This window comes from Clinocottus analis, unplaced genomic scaffold (assembly GCF_023055335.1).
Source record: "Clinocottus analis isolate CAN_PGR_092001 unplaced genomic scaffold, fCliAna1.0.p SCAF_32, whole genome shotgun sequence".
Taxonomy (NCBI): domain Eukaryota; kingdom Metazoa; phylum Chordata; class Actinopteri; order Perciformes; family Cottidae; genus Clinocottus; species Clinocottus analis.
Genome location: NW_027176065.1, coordinates 997,660 through 1,009,225, shown reverse-complemented (window position 1 = coordinate 1,009,225; position 11,566 = coordinate 997,660). Strand labels below are relative to the sequence as shown.

The 11,566-nt window shown below is 46.7% G+C and overlaps 1 protein-coding gene across 1 annotated transcript in view; it reads left to right on the top strand.

Moving 5' to 3' along the window:
- The window catches only part of LOC137798840 (plexin-A2-like), a 76,618-nt gene that overhangs the window by 55,413 nt on the left and 9,639 nt on the right, over positions 1 to 11,566 (top strand). The window contains exons 18-25 of the mRNA XM_068595838.1: positions 2,099 to 2,338; positions 3,326 to 3,469; positions 4,400 to 4,634; positions 4,940 to 5,082; positions 7,012 to 7,280; positions 10,005 to 10,071; positions 10,445 to 10,591; positions 11,327 to 11,486. Of these exons, the coding sequence (XP_068451939.1) occupies positions 2,099 to 2,338; positions 3,326 to 3,469; positions 4,400 to 4,634; positions 4,940 to 5,082; positions 7,012 to 7,280; positions 10,005 to 10,071; positions 10,445 to 10,591; positions 11,327 to 11,486 (1,405 nt within the window). The remainder of the gene's footprint in view (positions 1 to 2,098; positions 2,339 to 3,325; positions 3,470 to 4,399; positions 4,635 to 4,939; positions 5,083 to 7,011; positions 7,281 to 10,004; positions 10,072 to 10,444; positions 10,592 to 11,326; positions 11,487 to 11,566) is intronic.

The following is an 11,566-nucleotide window of genomic DNA, read 5'->3' as shown; positions in this document are numbered from 1 at the left end:
ATGGAGCAAAATGGTCCAACTTGTTGAGACTCCTCCATCTTTGCTTTTTTAATGAATAGATTAAAGAAAATGTAAATCCCTTTCAAGTGAACCAGATTGCTCCATCTGACAACAACTAACAACATGAGCAATCACTTTGTTAGAACTATGCAAATAAAGTTATATATGTGAGAAAAATAACTCATATTTGTCATAAAGATGAGCAAGGAAGCCGGTTGGATCCCTGTTTTCTCCCTATAGTTTCATGTTGAAGTGCCCTTGAGCAAGGCACTGAAGCCCCAGAGCTTCACAGCAGCACAAAGCTGCTTCATTACTGAGGATGGTGACATGCAGAGAATAATCCCCCCACTGTGGGATTAATAAAGGATTCTTAACCCCACCTGTAATACCTTCGCACCCCACTAGAGGGTTGCGCGTATGGAAGCCCATTTCCGCCACAAAAAAAAAATTAGGACCAAAAAAAAAATGGGAGAAAAAAATAAATAAAAAATAAAGTCTTATTTTCGTTGTCTTTTTTCTTTTCGTTGACTTGAAAAAAGGCAACGAAAAATTCATTACTTTTTTTTTTTTGTGCGGCGGAAATGGGCTTCCATATTAAAGGATTCTGGATATATATATATATATATAAATAAAGACAGCAGAGCTCAGGTGCAAACCTGAGAAGACGCTGGAGGTGTTGATGACATCATCGAGCGGTTTGGCTCTGAGATAATTAAACGGTGCGTTAACGATGCCAGAAACAGAGTTTGAGTCATTAAACATGTTCATGTTCTACAGCGTCACCGGCAGCACTGAGATCTGAAGGGATTAAAGCTGAACTTTGACCCCTTCAGCTGCTGAAAGAAGGTCGTCTGGTAGATTTAATGAGGGCAGTCGCTTTAATCGCACATATCTCCAAAAACATCAGTGGAGTTAGTTTTTTTTTTTCAGCATTTTTGAATTACAAAAGCAGTTAATTGACTCGAGGCAACTTTCTGTGAAACCTTAGATCCAAACTGAAGCTCAGGAACCGGCCCGAGGGAACTTAACGTACCGGCTCCTTCAGGGGAGGATTTTTAAGAATTGCTGAGGGAAACATAAAGCACAGCTAACACTGAAAAGACCCCATTTAGGAATATGATATTAACCTCCAGCGAGCCAGTGATTGGCTTACAAAGTACAGTTACTGGGAGGGAAAAGGCTTTAAAAGACGAGATAAAAACAAGTGACCGAGGTCTCTGCGATGCCTTCAGTGTCACTGGAGAGTCCTCAAACCGGGAAATGACTCAGCACTTTCTGCCATTTTAGTTTCTTCTTTTCGAAGTTAATGGTTTTTTTGGTTTGAAGCCTGAATGAAGCTCTCTGGTTCTCACAGACGGGCTTTAGTGATTTTAAAAGTTTTGTTCTCTTGTGCATTTGGAAGCTTTGAAATGAGACAACAAAGCACGAGTCCGCGGCTTCATTGTCGCTCGGTTAAAGCCAAACAGGCTTCAAAAAACTAAAAAGTGCTGTTAATTTGTAGAGGGGGATCCCATTGGGGTTTTTTGTGGAACGAGTGCGATGGAAACTTCCTCTGCAGCTGCTGCAGCAACACAACATGGCGGCGCTGCGTCGGCGCCGCGAAGCAGATGTTGAACGTTTACAGGCAGAAGGTCAGAAACAGGCGGGAAACACACAGGCTGAAGGTCACGAGGGTCAACGGCACAGAGGTCGTCAGAGGTCGTCAGGACATTTATGTTCATGCACAAGTTGAATCGGATTAAAAGGCTCCAGATGCATTCACAACATCTGGATGTTAAGAAATGACTGAGGACGGTGATTCCAGCGCGCACGGGCATGAAATGAAGCATCTGCTCCAGAGCCGTTAAGCAAATGTGCTTTCTGGATTCACAGAAAGGACAATGTGCATCTCGCCTTGTTAAGAAACTATTCACACGGAGGGAAATGAACAATTACTGGAGGGTTTTAAATGTTTAAATGTTTTAAACGGAGGATCTTTGCGATCAGAAGACACTTGAAAATAGACATTTCCCATAACTCCCCTGAAAGCAGATTCATTATTTATGTCTTCAGATAATACGTGCAGGTAATCCTCACCTGCTTCCTGGTTCCCCTCCAGGTGTGCAAAGTGCTCAACACGACCACCATCAGCTGCTTCGCCCCGTCCCTGAAGGCCGAGCAGCCGGGCGAGCAGGAGGCGGTCAAACACGCCGAGGAGTTCGGCTTCGTCTTCAACAACGTGCAGGCGCTGCTGGTCTTCAACAGCACCGGCTTCCTGTACTACCCCGACCCGTTCCTGGAGCCGCTCAGCCTCACCGGCGTCCTGGAGCAGAAGCCCGGCGCGCCGATCATCCTCAAAGTACGTCGGGTCCGCTCCTGTATGGAGGTAGATTTGTGTCTTTTTTTACCCGAGCAAATTTATAGTTTGAAAGTAAATTATCTCCAGATTTTTGCCCAAAAAAAAACTGCTCCAAAAAAAAATTTCTCTAAAAAAAAAGGTGCTTTCAAAAGAATTAAATTTGCCCTAAAAAAAGATTTTTTTTTTAATAAAAAAATTGTTTGAAAAAAATTTGCTCTAAAAAAAAGTTATTTAAAAAAAAAATGTTCTCTCAAAAAGAATTTACTCTCCAGAAAAAAAAATTTGCTCTCAAAAAAAAAAATTCTAAAAAAAGGTTGTCGAAAAAAAAAATTGTCTCTAAAAAATGCTAAAAAAAAAAAAAAAAACCTCTCAAAATAAAATTTTCTCTAAAAAAAATGCTCCATGATGTCAAAAAACAACAACTTTGCTCTCAAAAAAAAAGTGCTTGGATTGAGAGCAAAGTTTATTTTTTTTGAGAGCATTTTTTTTTTAAAGAACTTTTTGGAGTTGAAAGCAAAGATTTGGAGATAATTTACTTACAAACTAGAAAGTTGCTCGTGTAAAAAAAGACACAAATCTACCTCCATACTCCTCCAGATGAATCACCCGCATGCTGCATGCTGCATGCTCATCATCATGGAGGCCTGAAGAACGTCAGATCTTTGTCTGTTTGGTGTTTGATGCATGTTGCATGATGCATGTTGCATGATGCATGTTGCATGTTGCATGATGCATGTTGCATGTTGCATGATGCATGTTGCATGTTGCATGATGCATGTTGCATGATGCATGATGCATGTTGCATGTTGCATGATGCATGTTGCATGATGCATGATGCATGTTGCATGATGCATGTTGCATGTTGCATGTTGCATGATGCATGTTGCATGATGCATGTTGCATGATGCATGTTGCATGATGCATGTTGCATGTTGCATGTTGCACGCTCAGCAGTTCCTCTCTAACGCCTCTTCGTCTGCGCTGCAGGGGCGTAACCTGGTGCCGTCGGCGTCCGTCGGCGCCCGGCTGAACTACACGGTTCTGATCGGAGAGACGCTCTGCTCGCTCACCGTGTCGGACACACAGCTGCTCTGTGAGCCGCCCGACCTCACGGGGCAGCACAAGGTCCTGGTGAGTCTGAGGGCTTCAGTTCTTCTTCTTCCTCTCAACCTTCTTCTTCCTCTTCGTCTTCGTCTTCGTCTTCTTCTCTCTCTCATCCTTGTTCTCCTCCCTCTCATCCTTCTTTTTCCTCTCATTCTTCTTCTTCTTATCCTTCTTCTCATCCTTCTTCTTCTCATCCTTCTCCTTCTCATCCTTATTCCTCTCATCCTTCTTTCTCTCATCCTACTTCTTCTCATCCTTCTTCTTCTTCTTCTTCTTCTCCTTCTCATCCTTCTTCTTCTTCTCATCCTTCTTCTTCTACTTCTCATCCTTCTTCTTCTTCTCCTTCTCATCCTTCTCCTTCTCATCCTTCTTCTTCTACTTCTCATCCTTCTTCTTCTTCTTCTTATCCTCATCATCATCATCCTTCTTCTTTTTCTCATCCTTCTTCTTTTTCTCATCCTTCTTCTTCTTCTTATCCTCATCATCATCCTTCTTCTTCTTCTTCTCAACCTTCTTCTTCTCTTTCTTATCCTTCTCATCCTTTTATTCATCCTTCTCCTCTCACTCGTCTGTCCGTCTGCACGTATCCGGGTCACCTCGTGTGAGTCAGCGTTTGTGCGTCCGTCAGCGTGTTTGTGGGTCAGCGTTGACGGGCTTTCACTTCCTCTCCGGCTTCCTGTCGTTGTGCGTCGCTCGCTGTCTGCCGGGTTCTCCGATCGCATCGCTCTCTCTCCACATTATTGACGGGGCTCTCTGGCAAACGAGGCCGAGCGCCGCAGGAAGAACTCCAACAACGGTTTCCTTCAAAAGGCGATTGTTCAGGAAAACGTCCATATCTCTTTTGTGTTCGCCAATTTCATACTTTAACACTTCAGCAGCTGTTTGGGATTCAGGACTCGAGATTTTCTTTGCTATTTGGGGCGATTCACGACTGTTTTTCCTGCGTTATTCCTTCAGGTCCAAGTGGGCGGACTGCACATCTCTCCGGGGGAGGTCCACATCCGGTCCGACAGCCTGCTCGGCCTCCCCGCCATCTTCAGCATCACGGCGGGGGGCGGGCTGCTCCTCGTCATCGTGGTCATCGTCCTGCTGGCCTACCGACGCAAGTCCCACGAGAACGACCTCACGCTGAAGCGCCTGCAGATGCAGATGGACAACCTGGAGTCCCGGGTGGCTCTGGAGTGCAAGGAAGGTGAGCGAGAGCCCGAAATGAAAGGCGTCACCCGCGTTAGCATCTTCAGGTTTGTGCAGGGCTTTGTACTGAACTGATGGAGGCGGTTCAGAGTGCTATGCTAAGTGTTTACACCTCCGTCTGTGGACAGATTGACATGATACGGTCACAGTTGGAGGTGCGGCTAGTGAGCTAAGCTAACGAGTCTATGAAGACTCAAGACTCACGAGGTGGAAACAGTTCCAGCGTTTCATAGTTTTAACAAAAAGATCCACAAACACAAAATGTCAACATGTTTTTTAACGCGCGCCTCTTGTCGCCCGCAGCCTTCGCGGAGCTGCAGACGGACATCAACGAGCTGACGAGCGATCTGGACCGAGCCGGCATCCCCTTCCTGGACTACCGCACCTACGCCATGAGGGTCCTGTTCCCCGGCATCGACGACCACCCGGTGCTGCGGGAGCTGGAGGTGAGGGGAGCCTCCGACACCTCGGCCTTGAAGCTCCACCTTGAAGCTCCAGCTGAAGCTCCAGCTGAAGCTCCAGCTTAAAGCTTGTTAAAGCTCTACCTTAGAGCTCCACCTTAAAGCTCCACCTTGAAGCTCCAGTTGAAGCTCCACCTTAAAGCTTGCTGAGGCTCCAGTTGAAGCTCCAGTTGAAGCTCCACCTTGAAGCTCCACCTTGAAGCTCCAGCTTAAAGCTTGTTAAAGCTCTACCTTAGAGCTCCACCTTAAAGCTCCACCTTAAAGCTCCAGCTGAAGCTCCACCTTAAAGCTTGTTGAAGTTCCAGTTGTAGCTCCACCTTAAAGCTTGTTCCAGCTGAAGCTCCACCTTGAAGCTCCACCTTAAAGCTCCAGCTGAAGCTCCACCTTACGCTTGCTGAAGCTCCAGTTGAAGCTCCACCTTGAAGCTCCACCTTGACGCTCCACCTTAAAGCTTGCTGAAGTTCCACCTTGAAGCTCCACCTTAAAGCTTGCTGAAGCTCCACCTTGAAGCTCCACCTTGAAGCTCCACCTTGAAGCTCCACCTTGAAGCTCCAGTTGAAGTTCCACCTTGAAGCTCCACCTTGAAGCTCCACCTTGAAGCTCCACCTTGAAGCTTGGTGAAGCTCCAGTTGAAGCTCCACCTTGAAGCTCCACCTTGAAGCTTGGTGAAGCTCCAGTTGAAGCTCCACCTTGAAGCTCCACCTTGAAGCTCCAGTTGAAGCTCCACCTTGAAGCTCCACCTTGAAGCTCCACCTTGAAGCTCCACCTTGAAGCTCCAGTTGAAGCTCCACCTTGAAGCTCCACCTTGAAGCTCCACCTTGAAGCTTGCTGAAGCTCCAGCTGAAGCTCCACCTTGAAGCTCCACCTTGAAGCTCCAGTTGAAGCTCCACCTTGAAGCTCCACCTTGAAGCTCCACCTTGAAGCTTGCTGAAGCTCCGCCTTGAAGCTCCACCTTAAAGCTTGCTGAAGCTCCACCTTGAAGCTCCAGTTGAAGCTCCACCTTGAAGCTCCACCTTGAAGCTCCACCTTGAAGCTTGCTGAAGCTCCAGTCTCCTATGAACCAGATGGATTCGTGCAGACTGCAGTCAAACTGCTGCCGGAGCCGAGCGAGCGTTCCTCAGTCGGCTCGCCGTCTGTTTGTGAAACGCCGCCAGGAAAGAGAAACGCTCGGAGGCAGATTTCTATCTGGAGTTCGTCTCAATCGTTCGTCTGTTTTGAGGGAAACTTTTCTTGGTCTCGGACATTCAAAACGAATTATTTAACCACATCTAAAGGTTGTTTTTTTCATCATCAGACGACTTAAAACTTCCCCCGAGCGGTGCGCTCACATTCAAGCTGCAGTGTTTCTTTGGCTTCTTGGCACCGGTCATGGGTGGACTGGTTTCACTCACTGGTTTTATTCTTATCTTCATCTTTTCCCCTCAAATTAAAAAAAAAAAACAGTTTTAAAAATGCTCTTCGTTCTCATCACGTCTCGATCTCGAGGGTTTGATTACGAAGCTCTCTGCGACTCATTTCAAAGAAACTGATAATGAACCTTTTGCCTTTTTCATTATTTGTAGAAGAACCTCTCAGGTAACGAGGCCGGCCGTGTTGTTGTCGTCGGTTTAATCAAGCGCTTGTTGTGGTTTCACAATGACCTCTCGTCTGAAGAGCCTCTGATTGCAGTTTAATCTGACTTTCTCCTCAAACACAACAAAGAAATCTCTGCAGAGTGTTTGATTTCTCTTGATGAACTTTCTTGTTGAATTCAGAAGTTATGAAGCAAAAGTTTCTCGCTGGAGCCGCATGTTTCTTTGCCCTGAGATGGTTTAGTCTTCATGTTCCTCCACCCATGCTTTCCTGGACATTACCTAACGAGCATGTGTGTGTGTGTCCTTGTGTGTGTCCCTGTGTGTGTCCTTGTGTGTGTAGGTGCCGGGCAGCGGCCAGGCCAACGTGGAGAAGGCCCTGAAGCAGTTCGCTCAGCTGGTGAACAACAAGGTTTTCCTGCTGACGTTCATCCGCACGCTGGAGCTGCAGCGCTCCTTCTCCATGCGCGACCGCGGCTACGTGGCGTCGCTCATCATGACGGCGCTGCAGGGCCGGCTGGAGTACGCCACGGACATCCTGAAGCACCTGCTGTCCGACCTCATCGAGCGCAACCTGGAGAGCAAGAACCACCCCAAGCTGCTGCTGCGCAGGTAAAGCAGCGGCCGCCGCGTCGCAGTACAGAAAAAGGCTTTGTGTTATGGTACGGTAAAGGAGTTGAAGTGGTGACGCTACCTTCACACGCTGATTTCTATGGAGGTAGATTTGTGTCTTTTTTACCCGAGCAAATTTGTAGTTTGTAAGTAAATTATCTCCAAATCTTTGCTGTCCAAAAAAAACTGCAAAAAAAAAAAAGTTCTCTCCAAAAAATTTTCTCTCAAAAAAAAATTGTTTAAAAAAATTTGCTCTAAAAAAAAAATTTGCTCTAAAAAAAAAATTTGCTCTAAAAAAAAAAAAATTCTCCCAAAAAACAATTTGCTCTCCCAAAAAAAAAATTTGCTGAAAAAAAAAGTTCTCAAAAAAAAAGTTCTCCCAAAAAAATAATTGCTCTAAAAAAAAAAATTTGCTCTCCCAAAAAAAAAAATTCCTCCCAAAAAAAAAAATTTTCAGAAAAAAAAAAAGTTCTCAAAAAAAATTCTCGAGAAAAAAAAGCGCTTGGATTAAGAGCAAAGTTGTTTTTTTGGGGGAGAATTTTTTTATTTTTTTTTAAAGAACTTTTTTTTTTGAGAGCAAAGATTTGGAGATAAATTACGTACTTGCTCGGGTAAAAAAAGACACAAACCTACCTCCATAACTGCTGACTGCATGGGGTCATAGATATTGTACTTCTCCCCCCGGCACCTGCTGGCAGAGAGGAAGAGGAGCGAGTCTTCGCTGCCACTTTGGATTTGATCCAATAAAACGTTCAATTAAAAAACGCACACAGAGAAGAGGAAGTACAACAACCTCTCGGGGGGAAAAGCTGCACTTCCTCGTCCTCTGGAGGCCGGACGACACAACGACGACACAACGACGACTCGTCTCTATCGCCGGCTGCCAGTCGATATCTCTGCAGCACAATATTGATGTTTTTTCCACATTTTTAACTAAAACTCTTGCACGTTGCACCTTTTGAAAACACACTCACGTGGAGGTTAAAGCACATTGTGTGTGTAGGAAGGGTCACGGTGCAAATACTCCTCCCACTGGTCAGGGGATTTAAATTACAGGATTTCTTTTGGTCACAAACCTGACGGGTTGTGATCAGCGCGGCTCGTCTTTTCTTTGTCTTTTGGCTCAGACGTTTCCTTTGTGCATTGTTCTTTCTGCGGCCGACTGCAGCTCTGGAGACGGATGAACAGCTGCAGGCCGGCGGAGGAGAAGCTCACCTTCTGTTCAGCTGTTTGCTTCTGCTTCTGCTTCTGCTTTTGCTTCTTCTTCTCATCCTTCTTCTTCTCCTCATCCTTCTTCTTCTCCTCATCCTTCTTCTTCTTCTTCTTCTCATCCTTCTTCTTCTTCTTCTTCATCCTTCTTCTTCTTCTTCTGCTTCTTCTTCTTCTTCTTCTTCTGCTTCTTCTCCTCATCCTTCTTCTTCTTCTTCTTCTTCTTCTTCTCCTCATCCTTCTTCTTCTTCTTCTTCTCATCCTTCTTCTTCTTCTTCTTCTCATCCTTCTTCTTCTTCTTCTTCTCATCCTTCTTCTTCTTCTTCTTCTTCTTCTTCTTCTCATCCTTCTTCTTCTTCTTCTTCTTCTTCTTCTTCTTCTTCTTCTTCTTCTTCTTCTTCTTCTCCTCATCCTTCTTCTTCGTCTTCTTCTCATCCTTCTTCTTCTTCTTCTCATCCTTCTTCTTCTTCTTCTTCTTATCCTCATCCTCCTTCTCCTCCTTCTCCTCCTCCTCTTCCTCCTCCTCTTCCTTTTCCTCTTCTTTCTCCTCCTCCTCCTCCTCCTCCTCCTCTTCCTCTTCCTCCTCCTCCTCGTCCTTCTTCTTCTGGTTCATCCGTTGAGGAACAGGCTGAGCAGACAGGTGAAGGCTGGAGAGAGGGAGGAGAAGCTAATGGGGGCGAGTGAGTGCAGCGGCGGCGGAGTCGATGTCAGTCTGACTTATCTTCTGTTCGCCGCTCATGAAACATTCAGCTGTAGCTCACGTTCCTCCCTCCCCCTCTTCTCCCTCTTCCTTCTCTTCCTCCTCTTCCTCCTCCTCCTCCTCTCTACCCCCGTCACCTCTCCTCTCCTCCCTTCTCTCGCCTCCTTCCTCCTACCTCTGGTTATCTGCTGATTGTTTTCTCAGCTCTGAGACCTGCTGAATGTTTCATGAGCGTTTTTTTTTTTCTTTCTTCTTCTTCCTCAATCTGAAGCTCACTCATTAAATATAAGGATGAAGAGCCGGTACAACGAGAAGCTGTTAGCCTAAACATCCAGAGGAAAGCTTTACACGGGACGCCGTCAACAGTCGAGTCCTCAAGATTGTAAAAAAAAAGCTCATACGGCCGATTGAAGGGTCCTGCTACGAGATGTAAAGAAGAATCATGGCAGAGAATCATGAAAACAAGAGTGAAGGGACAGGAAGTGGACAATGATGTCATGACCCAAATATGTCCCTCACAAGCAGCACGCTTCACTTACAGTATATCAGAGTGTGTGTGTGTGTGTGTGTGTGTGTGTGTGTGTGTGTGTGTGTGTGTGTGTGTCCTTTGAGGCCGAGCGGCTGAGTAAGGATGGAGATTTCTCCTGTAAACTCTCCATGTCATGTTATTTTTTGTGTCCTGGCTCTTCTTCACTGTTTTTTTGAATAATGAAAGAATAATCGGAGCGCTCCGGGTTTGTCAGCGGGACGCCGGCGCTAAAAGACGAACGCCGGCGCTAACAAACGAACGCCCCTTTTTCCTTCCTGTCTTGCAGAACCGAGTCGGTGGCGGAGAAGATGTTGACAAATTGGTTCGCCTTCTTGCTCCACAAATTTCTCAAGGTAAGAAGAAGAAGAAGTGAAATCTCCCGGCAGCGTATCTCTACAGGTGTCGGCGTGATCTACTTTAAAACCATGAGCATCGATTGTGACGCCGCCTGGCCGCTGTTGTCATGTTGACTGTGTGGTATCGACTCTCGGGTCAGCTATGGGGTCAAATCACATCTGGAGCTTCTTGCAAGTCACATAAAAGAAAGAAAAGAAAGCTTTCATTGAGTCGGCTGCTCCGCTGCCTGAGCCTCGTCCTCTGCGCTAATGAATACAGATCGCTTCTTCGCTCCTTTTTCAAATTGTCTTATTCTTTCCTTTCTCTCCCCTCTTGTCGCTCTAATCCACCTCCTCCCTCGGCTTCCTCTCCGCCAAAAAACTAAAACAGGAGTGCGCCGGCGAGCCTCTCTTCATGCTGTTCTGTGCCATCAAACAGCAAATGGAGAAAGGCCCCATCGACTGCATCACCGGAGAGGCGCGCTACTCCCTCAGCGAGGACAAGCTCATCCGGCAGCAGATCGAGTACAAGACGCTGGTGAGTCGCACAGACCGAGAGAAAAAACTCTGGGGTTCGTATCCGACAGGTCCACGGCGCCGTGGCGGCGACTTTACGAACGCTTTGAGGGTTTTGATCGTTTCACGACGGCGGAGACGTCCATCTCCTGGAGCTGGAGGCGGCGCAGGGATACAAGCTTTGGTAAAATAACCAAACAAATTGGTAAAATAAGTCCCCGAGAGCATCGACACGGACGCGCAAGTATCAGCAAGTTCAACCCACGACGTTGTTCTCCTGTCAGCGTCAGCGAGGCCGTGAGCATCTCTTCTAACACTTCTTAGAGATACTTCTCTCCCTGTTGGTGTGTAAAGCCGGTACAGATGTCGAGGGAACACTTCACCCACAAACTGACCATTTGTTCAGCGTTAATGTCGAAGAAACGTGTGCTTCACTCGAGGGCTGATGTGTGAATAAATAATAAATGAATGACACATGATGAAGATACACAACTAACGAAGGAGTCCACAACGTTCTGGCTGCACAACGAGCCGCTCACGTTCATCTTTAAGGCCAAAGCCAGCCGGCGGCAGGACGACACCTCGGAGAGTCTGAGTCGCTGCTTCATTACGCGTTCAATGCCCCCGACGCGAGGCCTCATCCTGGAGGTGTGAAATTACATTTCTGGCCGAGATCCTCTCCTCCAGGACTTTCCTAGCAAGCGACACCTCTCTCTGTCTCTCTCTGTCTCTCTCTGAACTCCTCTTCTCTCCCCAGACGCTGAGCTGTGTGAACCCGGACAACGAGAACAGCCCAGAAATCCCCGTCAAGGTGCTGAACTGCGACACCGTCACCCAGGTGAAGGAGAAGATCCTGGACGCCGTGTACAAGAACATGCCGTACTCGCAGCGGCCGCGCGCCGCCGACATGGACCTCGGTGAGGATGCTTTTCACTCCTCCCAGAGGACACATGATGTGTTGGTGTAATGACAGCAGAGGGAGGAGGGGGGAGTAATC